This window comes from Carassius carassius, chromosome 27, assembly GCF_963082965.1.
Source record: "Carassius carassius chromosome 27, fCarCar2.1, whole genome shotgun sequence".
In the NCBI taxonomy this organism is placed as follows: Eukaryota; Metazoa; Chordata; class Actinopteri; order Cypriniformes; family Cyprinidae; genus Carassius; species Carassius carassius.
Genome location: NC_081781.1, coordinates 28262470 through 28288838, shown reverse-complemented (window position 1 = coordinate 28288838; position 26369 = coordinate 28262470). Strand labels below are relative to the sequence as shown.

Sequence of the window (26369 nt, the reverse complement as noted above, 5' to 3'; positions counted from 1 at the left end):
ATTAAGAGTTTGACGCTCTGATTTATGCCTTCATTTGCACTGTACAGTAAATTAAAACGAACTGAAATTTAGTGTCACATAGGCCAAGATTAGCGTGACAAAAATTGAGACAGTTTAAAAGACTATTGAACAAAGTGTTCCTGTAAAAAAGCTATTAGTGTTATAGTTTCTGGAAATAGTTCTTAACAACTTCTGCAATATAACTATGAAGACAATCTTTTACACTTATTATATAAATGTTTAAGTTAATCCATTGATGTGCATTAGATGATGAGTTGAATACTCAGCTCAACTATTGTGGGTTATGTTTTAGCCATCAGAAAATAATTAATGAGGAATTATTAGAGGTTATGCTATTACACACATATTTCTAACATGTAAATTATTGAAGCCAAATACTAACATCTCTTCAAGCTGTTTAGCTGTAGTACAGTATTCATAAGCTTAATCATGAAACATACAGTGGCCCCGCTTTTACCTCTCTCTTTATATTACCCTTATTGCAGATAGATGCACAGAGGAAGACAAAAATCAACACTTAGAGAAGGCACTTTTTGTCAGAGCCCTTGTTATTATTAATTCTGACATTCATTTAAATTTTTACAGCAGCCATATATATATATATATATATATATATATATATATATATATATATATATATATATATATATATATATATATATATATATAATATATATATATCGGTTCAAAATATCGGTTATCGGTCTACTTGATCTGTAATAATCGGTATCCGCATCAGCCTTGAAAAACACATATCGGTCAAAACTTATTTAAAATGTATAGTGTAACAATTAATTGATGTGTTATAATCTATTAACTTATAATGTATTTACAATTATTAATGCAATTGGACAAGACGTAACTATTTTTCAATGCATTATATATAAAGGTTTTAATTAAAATGTTACCAAAGCACCAAACACATTTTTGTGTTTTTCTCCTAAAAAAAAGTTAAGAAAACTATATCTGAACTGAATTTTACAGTATACGACTTTTAATATACAGTAGTCAACATTTGAAGTGGATCAAAACCTTTCATCAAAGTTGTCCTAAAACCTAAAACCAAAATGTCTTAGAACAACTTTGATCGACTTTTTGGATCCACTTCAAATGTAATGTCAATATAATATATACAGCACAATATAATTTATATTATAAAATATAATAGCTCTTAGAAGTGTAGTTCTGTGATTTACTGTTATTACATTATATTATATTGTATTATATTACATTATATTACATATTTTAGTTTTTCAGCTAAGAACAGTAAAGAAAATAGTTTTTTGCATATTTTTCAGTAAATAACGTGAAAGAAAAATATATTAAATTATATTGTATATTACATTATATATGTTTAAGAATGGTAAAGAAAAAAGAAAAAAAAATTCAGTGATATATTAGAATATTAGAATAATATTAGAACTTTAGAATAAATAATATGATACAATTATTTAATTTAATTAATGTAATTTATTAATTTATGTAATATATATATATATATATATATATATGATTATTATTAATAATACATTTAATTTGTTTGCATTTATTTAAATTTATAATATAATATAATATAATATAATATAATATAATATAATATAATATAATATAATATAATATAATATAATATAATATAATATATAACTTACAAATAGGGTTTGTGACTTTGAATTGACATTATATTATACTAATTTTCCAGTAACTGCATTAAGATCAGAAGAGCTTCAGTACTTGATTATCAGACATGCAGTGATGGAGTCAGACTGAACACATATGAAGGCTGGTCCAGGTGGAGTCAGCACAATGACAACAGAACAGGTGGAGCTCATTAGACAACACAATGCACAACATTATTCAACTTTCTAGCTGCTTCCATATTAGTTCAATCTGAGCTGAAATATTCAGTGATTTTCACGCCGGCTTAAAGATTGACTATTTACCGCGATGCGATCACAGGTCAAACTCTCAGACTAGTATAAAAGACCTGACCATGGTGTGACAGCACTGGTAAAAAAGTTAATCAGTGGCAGAGGTTTCTACACCGCAAGATACACGCGTGACAGACAAGCTATTCTTAAATCAAGTGTGCTAGATTTTTGACAAAGAATGGTTAATGAGTTTATTTCTTTACATAGACTATAGAATAATAAGTTCTACTAATCATCAAGAGTTTGAAGCACCAAAACCTGTTTCCCAGCAGAAAGGTCACATATGCAACCGGTCTGTTCATCCACACACACACACACACACACACACACACAAAAGCCTGATGAGACCTACACAAACACTGCTGTCATTTCTGTCTAAGGTCAACCAGTTCCAGTTAATCATACAGTAAAAGTCCCCAAGCTGTGAACACATGAACGTCATTCATTATGCAAATTATCTTAGCAATGACATGACCACATCAGTTTTAAGTTCCTTTCAGATCACATTTAATATTTCCTACACCATTATGTGATTTGGCAGTGAGGTGGACTGCTTAGCACAACACAAAGCTTTTCACACACAGTGGCTTTGCTCCAAAAGCTAATAATGCTGTGTTTCAGAAGCTGCCTGAGCAGGCTGTAGTCATCCACTGACATGGAAGCTCACAAGTGACCTATTTAGATAGCAACTCTACGTGAGGAACCCTGTCTGTACGGCACACTAAACTTACGACAGACTCAATTCACTTTGCTGAACTGAATGAAATCGGTAGCCTGTAATTTTATTTATTCTCTCACCATTCCATCTTCAACTTTTTTTCTTTTTTACACAGATCTTGTGACAATGCATTCTGGGATTTATTTTCCACAAAGGATACATGTTTAATCTTAAAATTGATATTGCATACTCGCAATTGTAAGATAAGTATCTTTTCCCTTCTTGATAAATTGCTATTGTGAGTTTATATCTCACATTTATGAGAGATACATTTAGAATTGCGAGAAAAAAAGTCAAAATTGCAAGGGTGTATCTCGCAACCCTGAGAAAAAAATTGTTGCTAGGGAAAGTAAATTTACATCTGTACCCCAAATCAAGTTCTCCGACAACACATCCACTCTTTAGCATAAGACATAAGAAACCAGTGCAGTGAAACGAAAAGCCATCTCAGTTTGTACTAACCCTGAGGCTCAGTGAAGGTGTGTCTAGTGATCTACAGACATACAAAAACTTGTCATAAAAATGTCCCACCACTCTGTAGGACAGCAGCCACCAATGGGGAGCTGCTATGTTATCTTCTACCCAGAGTGCATATATATTTGAATGCTGTCAAAGATGAATAATGAATGTCAATAGTACAGAGGAGAAAAGTGACGTGACATTCAGCCAAGTATGGTGACCCATACTCAGAATTTGTGCTCTGCATTTAACCCATCCGAAGTGCACACACACAGAGCAGTGAACACACACACACACTGTGAGCACACACCCGGAGCAGTGGGCAGCCATTTATGCTGCGGCGCCCGGGGAGCAGTTGGGGGTTCAGTGCCTTGCTCAAGGACACCTAAGTCGTGGTATTGAAGGTGGAGAGAGAACTGTACATGCACTCCCCCCCACCCACAATTCCTGCCGGCCCGGGACTCGAACTCACAACCTTTCGATTGGGAGTCCGACTCTCTAACCATTAGGCCACGACTTCCCAAGAAGGTAATATCATAGTAGCAGAGGTCCCATAATCCTTGGACAAGTGGTACACTTGTGGGTTAATGATGTATTAAGAGTGTCCACAAATGAATGAATGAATTTATAACAGCTAAGGGGCGCTGTTAAGCACGATGCAGACAATGGCCCTAAGCTGTTATAAATTCACTGTAAACTACTGCTTCTAGGGGCTTTTTACTTTATTAGTCCTTCAAATATGTAGAACCAACACAACACAGTTCATATGTGGAAATTCCCAAGATGATTACAGGCCTACAGATTCAATTATGGCAAAAACTGACAGAAATAGGCATGAAACTCTAGATGGCGCAGTCCGATAGGTCTAACTCAATCTGACCTAATGACATCATCATCACATGGCACAGCTGATTGGTTCTCTCCTGTATCGGTAGCCAATGATTTCGCTGCTCAACATTCAAATTAGGGCTGTACGATAAATCGCATGTGGTACTTAAAGTCCGAAAAAAATATATTGTCTTCTTAATATTTAATCAAAATCTGAACAGTTACTTCCGCTCTGGAATGGCATACCTTTTCTGATGACGTCAGTTTGACTGCTTGGGTAGAATATCCTAAAACACACCCCTCCAACTGTTAGTTTGCTATGACTGAGAGACAGAGAGGAGGAGCGCAAACATAAAACCATGCCCTCTATTCAATATTCTGTTTCAGCTGGAAATACGTCAATACACTGAAATAAAGTCGGCAACAACTTCCGGTTCAAGCGGACTTTAATGCGCATTTTGTCAGTAAAGCCGGTTCTGTTCACTGACAAGCTGTGCTAAACCACGATCATATATGAACATGGTTTTGCGCAGCTTGTCAGTGAACAACGGCTCTGTGTGGTAAATGCTGCACCATGTGAAACCACCCACGTGATGGAGATTTACTGCAGATTGCAGAACCGGATTTTACTGAGAAGATGCGTATTAAATATCGCATGCCATTTATCATGCAGCTCTAATTCAAATATAAGACTAGTGCTTGCCGTAACAGTTGCAGCTTGCTTCAGAAACCCTCCACCTTCCCCAGCTCCACTTGTATAGATCTGCTACGAGGTGATGCATGTATGCGAGGTGGGGGGTATTTCATGTATATTATATCTACAGCAGCAGTATTTATTACATGCTCACAGCAGCATGTTGTGGATGTATTAGCAGTAGCAAGTCACGGTACCAAGACCAAACACATTAACATTGTCATGTACATTACCATGCCAATCCCTCGAGAGCTTTTATGACAGAAATGTCTTTAAAGTGCAAGTGAAGTGAGTCATGACTCTCTGGTAGCCGCACCTGTAGGTGTGTCACTGTGGTCAGACCGTTTCATACACACACACACACACACACACAGTTTGTGTGCGTCCTTCTCATATTTCTTTCATTATAATGGACAACCAGAGCATAACAACATATCTGCTTTCTTTTAGCCGTTCCCAAATGATCTATTCCATACACAATGACGGATGTGTGACAGTCAAACCTAAGGGACGCAGAACATGTAAAAGTTCCCAAGGAGCAAAGGGCATTTACAACTTCTTGTGACACAGCAGAAGCAATTTACTGTTAAGATGACCTACTAAACAACGTCCAAGGATGCATTCGGGCTTTTATGAACATTCAGGAGAATAAAATAGAATTTTAAAACAATACAATTCAATACAGTGCATGGAAGTGAAAGTTTGCTTTGGGATGACCATTTGAATTACCTTACACAAGCACAGCAACAACATTTGCAAGGTAAATGAGCTCTGAGGGAGCAGGAAATATTATCTGTTTTCTAAAAGTAAGGGCCTAATGAATGGTCATAAACACTAAAGTAAAGAGATGCATTGATGGCTGGCGGTGTCTTGACCATCAGCAAATGTTCACAGTGGTGTGACATAACAGTGGCATAAAAGCACTCGCTCACTTTCACATGAACACACACACAGCACAGAATACACTAGTGCTAGGATGATTTACTGTGCTTTGTCTCACAATACTATATTTGGGCTATTTTTCGTTGTCAAAACCAGCAATTATCCAATTTCCGCTTGCTTCCAAGGAATTAAAAAAAAAAAAAAAAAAAGCGAAAGCGAACATTGTGCACAGACGAAACTCACCTCTGTCGCTCTCCGCCTGTGCAGTCCGTCGGTGAAGTGTGTAGGCATTCAGATGAACTCAGTCCCGGTGTCCCGGATGCTGATCCTCTGTGACGTCACGCGCCTGCGGTGTGGGCTCCGTCCCGTGTGAATTCACCTCCGCGAGGAAAAGGCTGTTGCTAAATGAAACATACAGAATTTTCTGAGTATCTGACACTACAAATTATGTAAAACAGTAGGGCTTTTGATCTTTAATGTCTTGTTTGTTGGTTGAAATTAATGGAAAACAGCGCACTCTAGTGTTTTCCAATTAAAAAAGAAAGTATGCAGTCGATACTAGTTTTTTTTTCAACTGCTTTCACACATTTTCAAAACTTTGCCTCTTTTCCCCTTAAACTTTAAATTCAAGAATTGCACACACAAAAAGGCAAAATACCTCACATCTCTTGCGAAATGAAGCACTGCGTTCAAAAGATCACAAACACATCTCAAAAGCAAACATTTATTGCCTTGCTTTGCAAACACCTTTGCCATATTTTTTTTATTTTTGGTTATATCATATACACACTTATTCCAAACCTGAAGCTCTTCTTTCATGAGCTCCTATGTACATTTACAGGATCAGGGTCAAGACACTTTTTGTGTTACGTGATAGAGAATCGTGTTTAATGTTTTGTGTGACACGTAAAGATTTTATTTGTGAGCAGTTGAAAAAAAAACGACGTGTAATAAATTGGGTGCATTAAATATTGCCTGTAAATGAAAAATTAATCAAAAAACGTCCAAAGTAATTAGCCTACATATTCTTTCGCTTTTATTAATTATTATTATTTTATTATTTATTTTTTTACAACAATGACAACAGTCACCCATCTACACACACTAGTCAGTAGTGTTTGGTAATATTCACATATAAAAACATGACGAAACAAATTAGGAATAATGGTGTATAGTGTAATCATGGTACTTCTTCACGTGCACATCCGGGGTTCAGATGAGGGAAGCGTGTGAAGCCATCAGTAATTGCTTGGGCACCTGCCAGGTCTGGTGTGTGGCTGCAGGGGGCCAATATGGTAATAAGGATAATGGAGAATAAGGTCCTCTAGAAAGCACCTTATTATCCGATGACATAAACTGACTGAATTGAAGCTGCATCGATGCTGTTGTTGTCTTTATTTAAACATTCAATGCTATGAAATAAATCATACCTTCTTATAAACTGATACTGAGTTTGGTGTTATTGGATTTCAGAGGCTATTCATCAGTAACAAACCCACAATTCACTTGTGTCACATCCATTCTGTGTACATCTCCAGTAGGGTGAAGTCACGGAAATCGTGTCATTTAGTTACTTGTGTGATGTATGATGTATTTTTTTTTACTTTTGTTAACTTAAAGGTCCAATAATATTTTTATTTGAATACAGTTCAAATGAAGTGTTAGTTGAAAGATGCATACTGAGAAACATTTTGAGGTCATGAATGGCCTTGATAAAATTAATTGTTATTTGTCATGTCTTAAAATTCGATAAAGCTTGTTACGACGTTTTTGTGTGTTTGTGTGTGTCTGCTGAGTATGTCACTCAGTAGCAACCCATACATAAGTCACAGTCACACACACACACACACACACACACACACACACACATAATATATAAATATATATATATATATATATATATATATATATATATTTTTTTTTTTTCAAATAGAAGAAAATATATTTGATACAATATATGTAAATATACTTAATAGATTTTAGACACTTATTTTTTAACATATATTAAATATATGTAAATATTTTTTTCAGAAATATTTACATATTTTTTCGTTAACATGTAAATACATATAGATATCAGACTATGTAAAATATATTAATTTGCAATAAATGTCCATATATTAATTTCTAATATTTGTTAACATATTACATTTATATACATTTTTATATATTTTAAAACAATATCTAAATAAACTTAAACATGTTTTATAGAATATATTCCAGTGTACTCAAACTTTATGTTAACAAATTAAATCTCCACACATGTAAATGTTTTCATTTTATATAGATTATAATTTGCCCCATAAAATATAAACAAAATTTGGACATTGAAAAAATCTCCAGATAATGTAACTTAAAAATAATGACAATATAAATTGACTTATTATTATAAAGGATACATTTATTCAGTTGAAGTTTATTTGTATAGTGCTTTTTTACTATACAAATCATTGCAAAGCAACCTTACAAATAATAAATTTTCTACAATATTTAATATTAGATTATCAGTGGTGACTCAGTTTAGGTGCATATGCAATTCTTTGAAAATTTGATACAAGACACATAGTATACCAGACGATGAACACTATTAACAGCAATAATTATATGATGCAGTCACATTTATAGCAATATTAGTTGGTTCTGTTGTTGTTTCAGGGTTGGCATCATCTGAGGGTCAGCATCATCTCTTCTCAGGTGTTCTGGATCCAGACTGGAGCTTGTGTAAATCCTAGTTACCACGGGATGTAAATCCCAGCAGAAACAGATAAACAAATAGAGACATCATTAACATAGCTGCTGATCCAACAAAGGAAAATTAATTAGTTTAACCCAAGCTAAAGAATAATAATGCACATTTGATCAGATATTCCTGCAGTACAAGATTATGAGATGCATTATTTGAATGCTTGGCAAAAGAGATTGTTTATGAACCCCGAACATAATCAGGAAGGCTATTCCAGAGTTTGGGAGCCAAATGTGAAAAAGCTCTACCTCCTTTAGTGGACTTTGCTATCCTAGGAACTACCAAAAGTCCAGAGTTTTGTGACCTTAGGAAGCGTGATGGATTGTAGCGTGGTAGTTAGGTACACAGGAGCTAAACCATACTGTAGGTAAGCAATAATAATTTGTAACTGATACGGAACTTAATAGGTAGCCAGTGCAGAGACTGTAAAATTGGGGTAATATGATCATATTTTCTTGACCTGGTAAGGACTCCAGCCGCTGCATTTTGTACTACCTGTAGCTTGTTTATTGAAGAATCAGGACAACCACCTAGTACTGCATTACAATAATCCTGTCTAGAGGTCATGAATGCATGTTTCTGCATCAGAAACAGGTAACATGTTTCAAGTTCAAGTCTGCTTTATTGTAAATTCTTCCACATGTACAGTACATACATACAGAGAATCGAAATTGCGTTACTGTGTCAGACCCCCGGTGCACACAGATAACATTAACATTAAAGCCTAAAAATCTAGATCAAAATATAAAATGTAGTTACAACTATACAATAAGGGAATGTTAAAAAAGACATATAATAACATTAATAATAAAGTTAAATAAAGCAGCGCAAGGCAAAAGGCAGACAGAGTGCAAATCAATGAAGTGAACAACAGTGCAGATAAAAGTTTTTTTTTAGTGCAAAAACAAAAGCTTATTAAGTCTGATTACAGTGACAAAGGGCTCAGGAGCAGTTATTTTATTTAACTGACTGATGTGGTAGTGGAATGATGTCAGTTCCATGGAGAATGAGGTAGTGAGCAGACCAATACTGCACAAAGTGACTGGTGCATATAATCGTATATTAGTTGGGGGGAGGTACATAGTTCAGTGGCGCCTGGGGCAGAAGAGGGGAGGGGGGCAAGTTCAGGAGGGAGTTCAGCTTCCTGACAGCCTGGTGGATGAAGCTGTCTTTCAGTCTGCTGGTCCTGGCCTGGAGACTCCGCAGTCTCCTCCCTGATAGCAGCAGACTGAAGAAGCTGTGTGACGGGTGGGTGGGATCACCTGTGATGCAGAGGGCTTTGCGGGTGAGACGGGTTCCATAAATGTCCTGGAGGGAGGGGAGAGAGACACCAATAATCTTCTCAGCTGCTCTCACTATGCGTTGTGGATGCTTTTTAGTCTTTCGGCAGGATGTGTTGCAGGCGCCATACCACACAGTGATGCAGCTCGACAGGATGCTCTCGATGGTGCCTCTGTAGAAGGTGTACACGATGGGGGGTGGGGCTCTGGCTCTCCTCTGTTTCGTAGCTTGGCGATGTTTCTAAGATGGAAGAATGCTGTTTTTGTAACATTTTGAAATATGTTTTTCAAAAGACAATTTGCTGTCTAATATTATACCCAGATTTTTGACTGTAGAGAAAGTAATAATAAATCTGTCTAGTTGCAAACTGTTTTATCCGAAGTTAATAGGAGAAAATTATTTGTCATCCAATATTTTAAATTTTTTAACACTCTCTGTTAGCTTAGATAATTTAGAAGTTTCATCTGGTCTTGTTGAGATATATAGTTGAGTATCATCAGCATAACAGTGGAAACTAATCCCGTATTTTCTAATATTATTACCAAGGGGCAACATGTATATTGAAAATAGGAGAGGACCTAGGACAGATCCTTGTGGCACTCCATATTCTACTGGTAATAAATGAGATGACTCTCCATGGTTATAGTATGGACCAACAAAAAAATTTGAATGCTTATGATGTTTCCAGCATATAAGTGAAAAATGATTATCCATCTGTAAAGCATCCAGGGTCAAAACATTATGCACAAACATGCAAGTCTTAGTAGGCATTCAAGATTTGCATTTAAACATTTAAGCTATGGGATTGACTCCCTTTTGTAGCCAGCCTCCAGGAGCCAATCGATGATTTGCAGTTTTAGTCACTTCCATGTTGGTTTGGGACCAAGGTTGCCGCTTGGTCTTACCTTAGACCTGCCCTGAGGGACTGTCATCAGTCCTCCAGTCCTGTTTCACTGTTGGAGCAAATGTAGACAAGAATGACCCCTTAGTCTCAGCCTCACCCTTACGAAAAATAAGGGCAGACATCACGCCCACGGACCGCTGGCTAAATGGATGATGCATATGGGACACAAACACTTCAGGAGTGTCGAAGTCGTTATCAGACTGGTTGTATTCTACAGGATTTCCACGAGACGTGTGTGTCGCATTCTTTAACGTTCCACCTGGAAACAAAGATACTGTGGCACCAAACCCCCTCACGAAAGAAGAAAGACATCGTGTTTACTACTGTGACGAACAGCGCTTATTAAGATCAACTAAACGCTGGATTTTCAAAAGTATGTGAAATATTTAAAGTTCATAGCATAGAATGTTTAAAAAACATTCAAGAGTTTGACACACACTGGTCTATTGTGGCGACATTTCCACGCCGCGAAACGTGACGATGAATGAAACAAACTGTGATTGGTTGTTGGATATGTCCGTCAAATGGCCTCATGAGTGGGCCTTGGCCAATGAAAGCTGTGATGGATTCCATACCTTCAGCCGTCAGTCTGAAGGTCTGGCTACGTGAGACTAATGACCCTAAGCTATTGAGGTGTTCTATTGTTGGATGTAATAATGAACACAGCAGTCGTCAATTACTCCCGACATCTGAATCCGCTGAAGACACAATAGATTACATTTGTTTCTGAAGGGAATGCGCCCCCGATCTACTGTACATACTCATTCGTGATCCAGCTTCACCTACAGAAGAAGTGAGTGTAAGTTTTTTGTTTTTTTTTACAATCTTGAATCTTTGCAAATCCCCTTTCCTAATAATGTGCTAATTAGCAAGCTTCTTGATGAATGGACTAAAGTAAACTCAGGAGGCGTGGCGCAAGCGTCTCAGCTGCGTGGCGTGTCCGTTTTTAATTCGGCTCCCATGTTAACAGGTTAGAGCTTGCAGACTGCCTGCGTGAGACGCGCGTCTGAGGCGCGGCCCTACCCGCGCGCAAAACACGTGCATGCTAGAAATAGAACCGACGCCTATTTTTCACGCGACGCGCGCGTGTTGGAAGCGTTTCCAGGCAAAATATAATAGGAAAATATGTTTATATGTCATTTAGTACACAAATACATATTAATTCATGACATTTTGATATTTGAAAGTCTATAGGTTGACATAAATTCAGATATAAATGTAATTAAAAAAATAAATTATCGATTTTCAAATATTGCACCTGTCAAACATTAATAATTTTACCGTTAATACTGTTGACGGTGTCCTTTATCAGTAGGCGTAGGTGTAGGTGTGTAAAAGAAAAGTTGATATTGTTGTCATGAAGACAAGAGCCTGGTCTGGCGGCCTCCCTCTATCCACCTACAGCAGCAGCATGCAAGCACTGCGTAAGGCATGGTTCTGGTGTGTAAAGACACAGAAAACGCGAGGCAGCCGCCACGCTCCTGACACGCAGCAGAGATGCCACGCAGCCAGTGTGTCACCGGCCTCGCTCAGAGAGTGGCTTGGAGGAGAGGGGCGGGGTCAGCAGAGCTCATTAACATTTAAAGGAAAATGCTACAAAACGGCTTAAAAACTAGTAAAAAAGGTGTTTTTTACACTACCATTGAGAAATTTTAACCAAACTATGTTACAGACTTTTCATTAAAACCCTAAAGAATCATATCAGCCTGTGGAAAATGGGCATCCCATGACCCCTTTAAGCTACATAATGAGACCGGTCTCATGAAAATGCATATAAATAGTACGCCAAATAAAAACACAAAATTGTGATATTGATAGGTAAAAATTTACTTTGTGTGTGTGCATAAGATACGCATCAATTCCACCACAACCCTAATCCAATTTCTGTCAATTCCTACATATAAACAGTACGCCAAATCGAAACATAAACTCATGCTATTGATACACACTTTCATGAGATCAGGTTGACATAATATACTTGCTATCACATGTGTTCTGTGAAAAAATTGTGATTGCTTGAATCATTGCAAATCGTTAACTATATTCTCTCCCAGCTCTAATCTGCTAAATGCAACTATAAGGATTTATTATAAACATTAACATGATTTTCTCTAAAGCAATTTTGAAACAATGTGTATTATGAAAACTACTATTCAGATATAATTGGACAACAACATTTAGGCTGGTGAGCGCTCATGAGCTACCAAGATGGCTTTCTCCAGAAATACTATCGTCCTCTTTGACTCTAACAGATGTTTTGTTGGCGCTACAGTCAGAAAGTTGTCATTATAAAGGACGTCAACCAGTATTTTAAATGAAATGGCATGCTTCAGTTTTGGACTATATGGACACAAATACTTATCAAAAAGGAACTGATGCTTATAAAATGGCTTCATTAGCATGACTCGGGTCATGGCTTCAACTCATCATGCAATGCTTGACTTCCACTGGCTACAAGTCTACAGCAAACAGGTTCAAAATCACTGAACTTTGAGCTTTGCATTACAATACCTGACCTTCTCCAGTGTATGCTTTATGTAACGTAAAAACAAATCATGCGAAAGTGCCTCGAGACCTCAAATGTTGTGAATCAGCTCAAATATGGAAACAAGATATTCATCACATTTTTTGACACTTCATATTGTTGTATTAGACTGTACCAAGACAAATGTGCACTCTTGAACGGTAGAACACTGAAAAACGATTTCTATCTTCTTGTTGATACAAAGTTTGCTTTGATACTGATTTTCACAAAAGAGGTATGAAGTGCTAACAGAATATTGAACAATACGGTTTTTAACCCTCTAGGCACATTAGAGTAAACAATCACTGATGAACACAAACTTTATTTTACAGATGGTGCAAAACTGAAATGACGAAGCGACCGTAAATGAGATGTGAAACTCAAAAGGCAGCAGAGTGAAAGAAAAAAGCCTAGCTTATGTATATGTACCATTTATTCGATGCAAATAAAAAACAAAACGCTCTTCTTTTTAAATTTCAAAACTATAAGAAGGTCATAAGAAATAACGTCAGAGTTGTCCAGCAGCGTATAATCACACAAGGCCCTGATTGGCTTTTAGTGTTTCTGAGTCATGATGGTGAAAGCGTAGCAGCGTGGCGGAGCTCAGGAGCTGACTGGAGGGATGAGATCAGGTGACTCGAAGGTATCCTCACAGGGGCTGTGTGTCTGCTCACAGCTATCCAGATTGAGCTGCTGCTGAGTCTGAAGCTTCAGAATGAGCTCCTTCATCTCGTCCCGCTTGGTTTTCATCCGTTGCTGGGGAAACCAATCCAATAAATTAATTGGGAGATGAAAGCTTGGAATTGGTTTCTGGGGGGAAAAAAACAAATGAATAAATTATTGCATTAGTTGCCAACTAAACAGTCAGTTCAGTTATATGAGGGTCACTAAAGTGTCTGTTCTTATGTTCTTTCATCAGCATTATTGTCTCTTCCCCTGAAGCAACTTCATTGCTGACACAAGTCAACGTGAGTGGAGAAAAATGTCATCAATAACGTACTACACAGCATTGTTGTAGAGCTGATTCATCTGTAGGACATTGCTTTGTTTAATACATTATTAAAAAAAACAATTATTCTACATTCTGCCCAATGTTGTCCTCCAAATGATGTGCAATTTGAAGTGATTGAAAACAAGTATAGTGAATGTATTCATGTCGGCTATGAGCAACTGATCATTGTGTGAAATAAATAGCGGTTACAATTTAAACTGACTGCTTACCATTTGAAAGTAATTACTTGTTACTTGCTAAATTTTAGACCTGCATTAAATGTCAAACTAGTAATGCTTTAGAAAAATGTACAAATAATTATTGTGCTTCATCTGTTTGATGTGAATACTGTATGCATGCCATCACTTTTTTAACAGAAATTTTCTGTCAGGATGAGCCTTTATGCAAAAATAGAAATGTGTGACTTTCTTACATTTAGAGAGAAGGATTCAAGCTTAAAATGCAAGCTAATGTGCTGAGGAAAACAAGCCTCAAAAGCAAGAAACAACACATGCATCCATCATATTAAACTCTATGCTCTTTCAAAGTGCTTCACGTTTAGGACATCTTGTGTCATTTACTTTTTCCCGCAACTTCACTGGTGTAAAGTAGTTTAGCTGACAGATGTTTTCCATGTTCAGAGTGCAATCAATAATCAAATTTGTTGTCAGTTTTCTTCTTTACTAGTTGTTGCAGCCCTGTACTGTTGAATTACTGATTTTGATCAGCTGACACACTGTCCATGTGTGCAGAGCTATTATGAACAGAAATTGTAATAAATTCAATACTGGTTTCCATTCAGATTGATGCTATGTTTACATGACAACAGTGTAGTCAAATAATGGAAAAGTTTGTCCCTTGCATTTTAAATTTTTTTTACGTATACACGACAGCGTTTTCAAAATGATTCATGTTTACACACATCCTCTTAAATGGCCCAAAACGCTGTATTACATATGCCAGGCCAGTAGTTGGCGCTGTCATATTGTTAGTAAACAGTACCTGTAGGGCAGTGATGATTATATGTTGTATAAGATGAGTCTCCTCTGTTGGTTGTAAAATAGATGAAGTAAATCAACACCTTCCTGAAGAAGGGTTAGCAAACTCTTGATCAGCAACAACAGTACCATGTACTCCACCATTGTTGTGTATGTTTGTTCGCGTTTGCCTTTAAAATCGACATGTACTGTGTATGCCTACATACCTAACACGTACTACACACAAGGATGACATCATCCGTTTTCAAAGATTCCCGTTTTGGTGTTTACACAGAAAAGACAACAGTGCCGTTTTCAAAAACTTAATTGTGTAAACAGTCAAAAAACAAAGTTTTTTGGCTGAAAACATTGTGTAAACGGCCCCTATGGTTACTGGTTCCTTTAATGACTCTTTTACAAAATCTTTTATCTTGGTACAAAAAAAAAAAACGATACTTCTGCCAAAATTCTGATATTGGTTAAGATAACTCCTTAAAAACTGTGCTATTGCAAAAAAAAAAAAAACAAGCTTGTAACTTTTTTTTTAAATTATTGTTATTATTTCACAGCCCACGATAGCTGCACTTGACAGCTGGCGACAGACACTGTTTTATGAAACTTCTGGTAACACTTTAGTTTAGGGACCAATTCTCACTATTAACTAGCATGCATATTACTAACATATTGACTGTTTATTAGTACTTATGAAGCACATATTAGTGTCTTATTCTGGATGACCATATGTTAGATCTACTAAACCTACCCAATACATAAATGTAACAACTATCTTACTATTACTATTGTATCGTGGTTAATAGAAAAGGTCTGAAATTTTCGTATTCGTCATCCTTAAAATTGGTCATGCTCAGAAACCTTGCACACAGAGTCCGATGCCTATTTATCCATTGTAAAAAATTAGCTAAATCTTCAAGTCTTCAAGCAGCGAGGTTGATTTTGTTGTCCTCTCGCGTCTTAAAAAGAGAAAAAGAAAGGACATATTGGTTCAATCCAATCCTGATATATAGAGAGTTAGGAGAGTTCCATCTCCTTATTAAGAAGGAGAGCGATTATCACGGGTGATTTTAAGTTCACTTACAAGATGTCAGTGGCTCATTTTGATGCTTTGCTAGTGATACTAGAGCCACATATTAAATAAAAAGAAGACCCCCAATTTCTGTGAAATCAGTGTGCAATGATCTTTACGGTGCTTTGTGCAGCGAGCTGAGGTGGATGACAATCGCCATTCTGGATTTTGTTATCTTGAACGGTGGCTATAAATTGTCAAAACATCCCTAAAAATGCTTGCTACGGATGCTAAAAATGCAGAAAATGGAACCCGATCAATTTAAAAAAAAAATAATGGACGAAAGTTTAGGAGGCAGTGTGTAAAAGTGATTGACACAAAGTGAAGTCATATTTATTTTTGAAATTATGCAAAGATTTCGGACTAATTGTGCAATAGCCTTTAGAATTGATCCAAAATCTAAAGTGAGACCTGAATTACCTATCAGCTTTAATGTGAAACTATTACACTGCAATGTCATTCATCTTTACCAGGATGTCTGGGATGTGTGTCAACGAAAGTGTAGAAAATGAGGAAGCTCTGGCAGTTTTTTGAAATCTTTCAGACTCTATTCTGGGGGATCCAGAATATGCTGTCCAGTCCACTATTAGATATACAGTTCCCATGAGTCCTCTCACCTCAAAGAAGCTCTCCACATACTGCAGCACATAAACTCCACAGTCACTGAAGTTATCCTGCTGGGGCACACGAGGACTCGAGCCCTTCATCACATCCTTCCCAAAACTCCTCTTGGAGCCTTTCTTTACCTCCCACTCCACCTCTAGATACCTGCACAAACACCAGGACAAACACTCACTAGCATACATGCAAACTTACAGCCACTCTCGTTATTGTTTAAAAACTCATGCGGACTGTCCATGATTATCACTGATAAATAACTACTGGTTGAATAAGCGCATGCAAAAATACCTGTGATCAGAAAATCATAATAAATTAAAGGTTTTATTTTTACTCGTCTGTGTCAGAGCAATAGCTTACTCGCGTAATGTTTTCACCACAGTCGACCTGGTTGGTCCACGCAGGGAGTCCATGATCAGAATACAAGGCCTGAGGATTTTAATAACATGACAACGAGTGCTGAAAAATAGGAACTGTATTGGAATAAAATTCTAAATGGTAAACAACCCAGGGCAAATTAACAGACATTCAGTTTTTTTCAGTATTTAAGTAATTTTGTGTCATCCATACTTTGAGATAATGTAAGCAAGATGTAAAAGAAGAAAACAGAGTTGGGCTGTATGGTAAAATAGATTTGCATATCATTAACTATCAGTAACTGTGGAAGTTCAGACCATGGCGCCGGATGAGCTGACTCAGACGAAGCACATAGTTTAAGAACAGAAGTGGACCTAGGACAGAACCTTGAGGCACTCAAAGTGACAGAATGAGATTTGGATTTATCAATGCTAATGAACTGTTGCCTGTCTAAGATATATGAACCCAGCCACTGTAAGACAGTATTAGTAATACCAATCTCCAACAAACGAGATAGATCTGCAGTACAGAATGGAAAACAGTATCAAAAGCTCCACTCAGATCTAAAAGAACCAGAAAGTTGAGAGCACCCGAATCATAAGCAAGTAGGAGGTTGTTTAATACTCTTAGAAGAGCGATTTCTGTACTGAGGTAAAAATCCAATGATTCATACAGATTATTTTTTATCCAAGTGAGTCTGTAAATGTTTGGCGAATACTTTTTTTAGGACCTTAGGGTAAGTAATTGATCACAAAATTTTAATTTTTGGTTGAACTATTTAACTTCTAATGTACCAAATGGAGGTGGGCTCTCTGTATAGTTTACAGCATTAGTTGGGAGAGATTTATTCTTACAACTTTAATAAAACTAAATTATTGGCATCGGTATCAGCAGATATCATTCTGAATGACCGTCTGTATTGGCTGAGAAATTTCTTAACGGTGCATCTCTAGTTTAAACTCTTATGTAGCTTTCAAACGGTAAACAAACAGGGTTAATATCGGGTCATCAAAGCTAACGTGTAATTAAAGTTCAAGAATTTATTTTTAACCAATTAATCTGATTTGATGTAACTGATTCACTCTGTTCAAAAAAGTTATATTGAATCAAATTATTTCATATAATGAATTAGCAAATTATTTGAGGAATATTTGCTCTTACTGTTTGCAGATGGTGGGTTTGGATGTCAACTCTGCTTTGTCAAAGCTCCCACACTCATCGACCAAACTGTCATCTTCACTACACTCGTCCTGAAAACCGAGATAGCAACATGTAAAAGAGACAGACAAAACTCCCCAAAATCTTCCAAACATTAAATTTCTTGTCAAAATCTAATACACACACTACACCATAATAGTACATTGTTGTTGATAATTGAAAATAGTATTTTCAAAAACATCCTGTTTTTGATAACCTGAACTGTGTATTCCAGTAAAGGTTATCTGAAATCAGTAACCCAACTGAAATATCACCAAATAGCCGCATTTCCACTGTCGGGCCAGTGCGAGCCAGGGCTTAAAATGGGCCGGGCGGGGCCAGTAGCACAGAGGCCAGAATAGCGCAGGGTTTCCACAGTCAGGGCCTGAAGCACCGCTGTGCGTCACTTAAACACGCCCTTTACACGCCTCTCAGAAACAACATCATGCAAACCCATCATTTCACCGACAGAGAAGTTATCAGAAAACTAATAAAAAATAAATCACTGGAACATGCGCGATTACACACGAACATGATAAAAGCGGCCATTTGTTTGCATGCTTTGTTATATATTAAATTTAAAAAGCATCAATGTTTTACTATAGAATAAGTGATACATTTATCATAATTAATTAATTTATCATTTTATTAATTTATAATTCAAACGGTCACATTTACCATGTTTACTATGGTAATGTTAATGCCTAGCATGCATAGTCTTTTGCATCGCTTATAAATATTTTTGCCTTGTATGGTGATTATAATCCACATCGGATCAAGTTATTTCAAACACTCGCTGCCGACTGAAAGCGAGTTTTGAGCTCAACTTATTAAAAAAAGTTTTTAATGCTGGTGTTATAGCTGCTTTCTGTTATGATCCGCAGTGCAGACGTTCTCTATTTTTATAAAAGCACCCGAACAAAAATCATTGTTATATTTTGATGACATATGCTACGCGGAGCTAAACTCTCGAGACGAGACTTATGACAGATAAAATATGCTACTAAATAAAAACACAATTGTGATAGAGAATAAGAAGCTGACGTCTGATTTCTTAATGTTTAGCGTGCATAGTCTTTTACATCGCTTTTAAATATTTATGCGTTGTATGGTGATTATAATCCAAATCGGATCAAGTTATTAAACTTGAACTCTCTCTAAGAGAGTTTTGAGCTCAAATTAGTTTAAAAAGTCTTTAACGCTGGTGTTATAGCGGTTATCTTTCTGAAAGGATCCGCGCTGACGCTCTCCAGACGCAGAGAAACTCCGCCTTTGTTCATAACCACTCCTCTAGCCCCAGCTGGACCGCTTTGGCCCAAGGTTTTCATCAGGCCAAAAAACCCTGGCCGTTGGCCCTGAGGAAGCCCCGACGAGGCACGATCAAGCCCCGGAAGTGACAGTGGAAACGCGACTGGCGCTGGCACGCACCAGCATGCCCGGTTTAAGCTCGACAGTGGAAACGCGGCAATTGAATGCAATCTCACTACTTTTAGTTAGCTTTAAATGACCTCACAACCTTCCATGTAAACAAATAAACACAATGTCGTGAACAAATTTTTTTTTTCTCCCCTAAATAGTTCCATTGTTGCCTTGTCACAAGCAGTTTGCATGTGTAACCTACATTTACATTTAAGCATGTAAAGTACCATTCAAAATTTTGTGGTCAATTAGGTTTTTTTTTTTTTTTTTTAAAGCCTCATCAATGCTGAATTTTCAGCATCATTACAGTATTCAGTGTCAACTGATCCTTCAGAAATCATTCTAATATACTGATTTGCTGCTTAAGAATCGTTTTATTATTATTATCAATGTTGAAAACATTTGTGCCGCTTAACAGTGGTCATTTTCTGAAAATTCTCTGAAAATGTATCTGAAAATTCCAAAGAACAGCATTTATTTAAATTATAAATCTTTTTTAGCACTGCACAGATAAAATACATCCCTACAATATAAGCTCACTTTGATGACTACATGACAAAAGTCAACTTAGCCAAACTGAAGTGACTTACCTGACATGAGCTTTGGTCATCTGAGTGTTGGGAGTCATCTGTCCCATAACACTCGATTATTCGGTGTAAACCATCTAGAGTATAAGACAAACAGAAATCAAGCAGTGACACAGCAGCAGTCTGCATTCAATCACTCATGTGGCTCACGTGCTGACCTGTGTACTGCTGCTGTCTGTTCACATCAGCCTCAGATCTGTGTGGGACGGCCGTGTGCTGTCTGACGTCATCCAGCTCATCCGAACCTCCATCAGTGGGTGGGCTGGTGGAGACAACAGCGCTCTGGGCTTGAGTTTGAGGCTGGTACAGTGGGTTTGGCTCAACATGAGCCATCTCCAGTCCCGGAAAACAGATTATGGCAAGATACCAGTGTGCACTAGATGGACACAGAAAGACAGATCAGGAGACTCATTATAAAAACATGACAATACACACACCACTTCAGCAGCTGATTTAATATGAATCACAATGCATTTGAAGGACAGTTTGACATGTTAGTGTGAAATAACTAGTCAAATTAATTCAATTTTCTTTTCCCCTGAACCATACAGAAGTTGATTTCATAACTGATTTTCCTATCATCTGAGCATTTGAAGTATAACATTCAAGTTATTAAGAAACCACAAGTTTTTAAATAACACTATCTGATACTACAGGCAACACCCTTCCCTAAACCACAGGAGGCAACCGATGAAAGACTTTGTACTGTCAAGACTTTCATTTGAATTACAATGAAAGACATTAACATGCATTCTTCCTCAGGGTGGGCGATATGACCATTTTTATCACAATAACGACATTTAATCATAATATAGTTATTTCTGCTTTTAATAAGGTTTTTATGATAAAGTTTTTGATGCAATAGAATTTTCAGAACTTGTCAATTTTCACACTCTGTTTCAATATCACACACAAAAAAGTAACTAATTAATAAGCAACAGGACAATAAAAACCTACAATATAAACTAATCAAAAACACTTAGTTTTCACCGTGTAAATGAGTAAGTTTCTTATTATTAAAGTTACAAAAGTGATTCAGTCAAGAGCAGTGAGAGATTTTCTCAGACAGACAGGAGGAATAACAGGCAGCTTCCCCTTTAAAGGTGCAGTAGGTGATTGTCTTCAGAAACAGTTTTTATTATGCTGGGTGAAAGTCTCTTCACATTCCTTAAGTGTTTTTTCACATCTTCAGATGCACCTGAACACATCGTCAGTGATGTTACCTGAGGTCCTCGGGTGTTTCGAGTCTTTCAACATCAGACACCCTCGCCCAGGCGACCCAGCCGCGGCTGATGAGACCGCGACTTGTGTTCAGGTAGCACTCGCTTGCCCCCATGGTGCGCCTCTGCGGATCCAGAGCCATCTCGAGGCTTTCTTGGGTGCGTCGGTGATGTTCTTAATGGCCCTGCTCCTTGTTGTTCCTGTAATGCCCAGCGCAGTAAAGGCTTTGTGAAGGGAGCGCCCCACAAATCCTCTGCAGCCAACCTCGATAGGCATGCATCTCGCCTTCCAGCCCTTTGCTCGGCAGTCTGTGACCAGATGTTCATATTTGGTCATCTTTCTTTCGTGGGCTTCTCCCAAGCGGTCCTCCCATGGCACAGTCAGCTCCATGATGATTATCTCTTGGTGCTCTCTGAGACTAGAATGATATCTGGCCTCATAGTTGTGCTGACAATGTGCTGGGGGAATTTCAGCAGCTTCTCCAAATCCACAGAGAGTTTCCAGTCCTTGGCTGATTCCAGGATCCCTGCTGGTGCCTTCCTCCTTGCTTGTGGCTGTTCTCCTGCCCTAACAAATGCGATTGAGCAATTGGTGTTGCTCCCTCGGCCGCATTGCTGATCTCTTTGCTGATGGTGTCTGCAATAGATTTCAGCACCTGGTTGTGACGCCAAGTGTACCGACCCTGGCCAAGCGCTGTTGGGCAGGAACTCAGAATGTGCTCCAGTGTTCGCTTTGCCAGAGCTCCGTCCAGGTGACCTTGCGGTCCATGGCCTGCTCCCACCTTGTCCAGGTCACCTGTTGCCCAATTCCAGCTACTCTACTCATCCTTCCTTCCTCCACAGCAGCTCTGACCTCTTCCTGTATTCGGCTGCGTTTCTCCTTCCCCTTCAATTCTTTATGTCGAGGAGGTGTTGGGAACTTCCCCAAGCCTGCTCTGCCTCGGGCCATCACTCCCACAAGCTCTTTGTGCCTCAGACATGCCTGTGCATCCAGCACAGCGGCTTGGGCACTCCACTTTCTCCGTCCTCACCAGCACTCCTGCCTGGGCCACCTTTGGGTCATTGGAGTCTCTATACATCACCATCTCGCGTGCCCGAGTCACTTTAAACTCCTCTTCCAGGGATTTCAGAGACAACCGGAGCATTGTGGTGTTTCCATAGAGGGCAATGTTGCTGAGGCTCCTGGGCATTTCTAACCATCTCCTGAGACAGCTGCTGACCTTTCTTTCCAAGGTCTCCACCGTAGAAATGGGACCTTCATACACAAGTAGCGGCCAGAGTATTCTTGACAGGACACCATGTTGGTAAATCCATGCTTTAAACTTGCCGGGGAGGCCAGAACGGTCTATTGCTCTTAACCAGCTGCCCAGCTCCTGGCAGGTTGACTGGACTGATGCGGAGTCTCTGAGGCTGCTGTCAAAAACCTTGCCCAAGCTTTTCACTGGCTGTTCTGACAGTGATGGTATCTTTGCCCCTTTGATGCTGAAATGGAACTTCTCTGTGACCTTGCCCTTCTTCAGCACTAGCGAACGGGACATGGTTGGTTTGAACTCCATCCGTGCCCACCGGATGAGCTTTTCCAGTCCTTGGGGTATCCACCTTCCTCCTGGCACTGACTCTGTGGTGACTGTCAAGTCATCCATAAATGCTCTAATTGGCGGTTGGCGGACCCCTCCTCTGTTTTGGGGCCCTCGACACTCAGGTTCAGCCGATTTGACAATCATATTCATCGCCACCGCAAATAGGATCACTGAGATGGTGCAGCCTGTGATTATTCCCACCTCCAGTTTGTGCCAATCTGATGTCACACCTCCTGCAGAGACTCGCATCCTGAAATGGTTGTAATAGTCCAAGATCAGATCTGCAATGTGATGTGGCACATGATGCTTGGTCATGGTGGTCTGGACCAGCTTGTGGGGGATAGAGCCATATGCATTGGCTAGGTCTAACCACAGTAACGTAAGGTCTCCCTTATGTTCCCGTGCTTCCCGGATGAGCCGAGTCACCACTCCAGTGTGTTCTAAGCAGCCTGGGACACCAGCAATTCCTCCCTTTTGCACAGATGTGTCTATGTAGTTGTTAGCTAAGAGGAAGTTGGTCAGACACCTTGCTACTATACTGAAGAAGATCTTTCCTTCCACGCTCAACAATGAGATTATTCTAAATTGATTGATCTTCTTGGAATCTTTTTCCTTGGGGATCCAGACTCCCTCAGCAAATCTCCACTGCTGTGCCACCTTTCCTCTTCTCCAAATGACTCGAATGATTTTCCAGAATCGCCTGTGTAGCAAGGAGCAGTTCTTGTAGACCTGGTAAGGTATTCCACTTGGTCCAGGGGCAGAGCTAGATCGTGCCTTGCGCACAACCTCCTGGACATCTTTTAACAGTGGTTCCCTGCTGTCAAACTCCTTGGTGGGGGGGGGGGGGGTGGATTTACAAGAATGCTACACTGACCCAACTCTTCCTCCCGGTGATGGTCACTATAAGTGCTGCGCAGATGCTGGTCAATTTCCTCTTTTGAACATAGCAACTTTCCATCATGCTTCTGTCCCAGGAGCTGTTTAGTGAAGCCAAAGGGGTTGGCAATGAACGAAGCTATTATTCTGGATCTCTCCTTTTGGCGCCTTTGGTGCCATTCTGTCCTGCGCAAGGTCATCAGCCTTTTCCTCAAGACAGCTCTCAACTCCTTCAGGGGGTGGGGGGGGGTGGGGGGGGGCGTTGCTCCTCACTGGCTTCCTTGTGCTGCTTCTTAAGGGACTTCAACTCCTGCCGGATTTTGTGGATTTTCGCTGCCCTGTGGTTTATGGAGTAGGTGGTTGGAGTCGATCGCTTCCCCTCGACACCGAACCTCTCCTGAGCTAGGCTGGAGATGATGGTCGTCATTGCCTGCAGCCTTCGATCCACATCTCCCTTCTCTGTTGCTTCAAGCACCTTGTCGATGTCTTCGTCGAACTGCCTCCAGACAGCTGTCTTACAGGCCTGTGGCCACTTGATTCGCACATTTGCCTGGGGCAGAAGACTTTGGGGGACGGTTAGTGGCACACGGAGGCTCTGAGCACTATGGGGTCTAAATGTGTTTATCTGTATGTTTATATTCTGTGGAAGGTGCAGGACCGAGAAATGTTCTTCCAATCAAAACGCTCGGTCCAAGCATTTTAATCCGCTTTCCTTCCTGCCTGTCAACATGTGTATCTGCATTCATCTGTGCAGCCTGTTCCCGCCGACGGAATACATCATCATCGCGTACAACCCGAATTCCGGAAAAGTTGGGACGTTTTTTAAATTTTAATAAAAATGAAAACTAAAGGAATTTCAAATCACATGAGCCAATATTTTATTCACAATAGAACATAGATAACGTAGCAAATGTTTAAACTGAGAAATTTTACACTTTTATCCACTTAATTAGCTCATTTAAAATTTAATGCCTGCTACAGGTCTCAAAAAAGTTGGCACGGGGGCAACAAATGGCTAAAAAAGCAAGCAGTTTTGAAAAGATTCAGCTGGGAGAACATCTAGTGATTAATTAAGTTAATTGATATCAGGTCTGTAACATGATTAGCTATAAAAGCTTTGTCTTAGAGAAGCAGAGTCTCTCAGAAGTAAAGATGGGCAGAGGCTCTCCAATCTGTGAAAGAAGCGCCGTTGTGTCCTGTGGGCCAAGGCTCATTTAAAATGGACTATTTCAAAGTGGAATAGTGTTTTATGGTCAGACGAGTCCAAATTTGACATTCTTGTTGGAAATCACGGACGCCGTGTCCTCCGGGCTAAAGAGGAGGGAGACCTTCCAGCATGTTATCAGCGTTCAGTTCAAAAGCCAGCATCTCTGATGGTATGGGGGTGCATAAGTGCATACGGTATGGGCAGCTTGCATGTTTTGGAAGGCTCTGTGAATGCTGAAAGGTATATAGAGGTTTTAGAGCAACATATGCTTCCCTCCAAACAACGTCTATTTCAGGGAAGGCCTTGTTTATTTCAGCAGGACAATGCAAAACCACATACTGCAGCTATAACAACAGCATGGCTTCGTCGTAGAAGAGTCCGGGTGCTAACCTGGCCTGCCTGCAGTCCAGATCTTTCACCTATAGAGAACATTTGGCGCATCATTAGACGAAAAATACGTCAAAGACGACCACGAACTCTTCAGCAGCTGGAAATCTATATAAGGCAAGAATGGGACCAAATTCCAACAGTAAAACTCCAGCGACTCATAGCCTCAATGCCCAGACGTCTTCAAACTGTTTTGAAAAGAAAAGGAGATGCTACACCATGGTAAACATGCCCCGTCCCAACTATTTTGAGACCTGTAGCAGAAATCAAAATTGAAATGAGCTCATTTTGTGCATAAAATTGTAAACTTTCTCAGTTTAAACATTTGCTATGTTATCTATGTTCTATTGTGAATAAAATATTGGCTCATGTGATTTGAAAGTCTTTTAGTTTTCATTTTATTAAAATTTAAAAAACGTCCCAACTTTTCCGGAATTCGGGTTGTACATGCAGACAGAGCTAGAATGGCAGACATACATCAACAACCCAATCTTCCTTCCTGGTATTGTAATACTTTTAACGTTTTTTTAAGTTTACTTTCCCTTAAGACCTAAATGACTGTTTTTCTGAGGATACTTGCAAAGATGGGCATGTTCATTCATATGTGTATTTAACCATTCAAGGCCAACAAAGCAACAAAAATACTTGAGCAGCGGATTCAAATCTCACAGACAGCAATATTGTTTGCATTTGAACGGCTTAAACAGCAATGCTTAAAAATGTGTGCAAACGATACATTTTCGTGACCACAGCACATCACAACTTGACATGAGTGCATAACCGCGACAAATTTCTACCGGTTAATCGTGTCTACCCCTGTATATATATCACCTAACCCTATTATGGCCAATTCCTCACGTGATCAATGGATAAATGGAGATAAATAA

General features: G+C 38.9%; 2 protein-coding genes across 8 annotated transcripts in view; both read right to left on the bottom strand.

The window, feature by feature from the left end:
* LOC132107118 (unconventional myosin-VI-like) overlaps positions 1 to 5880 on the bottom strand; it is a 78738-nt gene extending 72858 nt beyond the window's left edge. For all 5 annotated transcript variants that reach the window (XM_059513318.1, XM_059513319.1, XM_059513320.1 and 2 more), the window contains exon 1: positions 5774 to 5880. The gene's annotated coding sequence lies outside the window, so the exon portion shown is untranslated. The remainder of the gene's footprint in view (positions 1 to 5773) is intronic.
* A 7517-nt stretch (positions 5881 to 13397) lies between these two features.
* Positions 13398 to 26369, bottom strand: part of LOC132107114 (sentrin-specific protease 6-like) — a 47631-nt gene continuing 34659 nt past the window's right edge. For all 3 annotated transcript variants that reach the window (XM_059513313.1, XM_059513314.1, XM_059513315.1), the window contains 6 exons: positions 20371 to 20588; positions 20216 to 20289; positions 18171 to 18259; positions 17013 to 17081; positions 16652 to 16802; positions 13398 to 13792 (listed from right to left, as the gene is read on the bottom strand). In XM_059513313.1, coding sequence (XP_059369296.1) covers positions 13586 to 13792; positions 16652 to 16802; positions 17013 to 17081; positions 18171 to 18259; positions 20216 to 20289; positions 20371 to 20588 — 808 coding nt within the window. In that variant the 3' untranslated portion in view covers positions 13398 to 13585. The remainder of the gene's footprint in view (positions 13793 to 16651; positions 16803 to 17012; positions 17082 to 18170; positions 18260 to 20215; positions 20290 to 20370; positions 20589 to 26369) is intronic.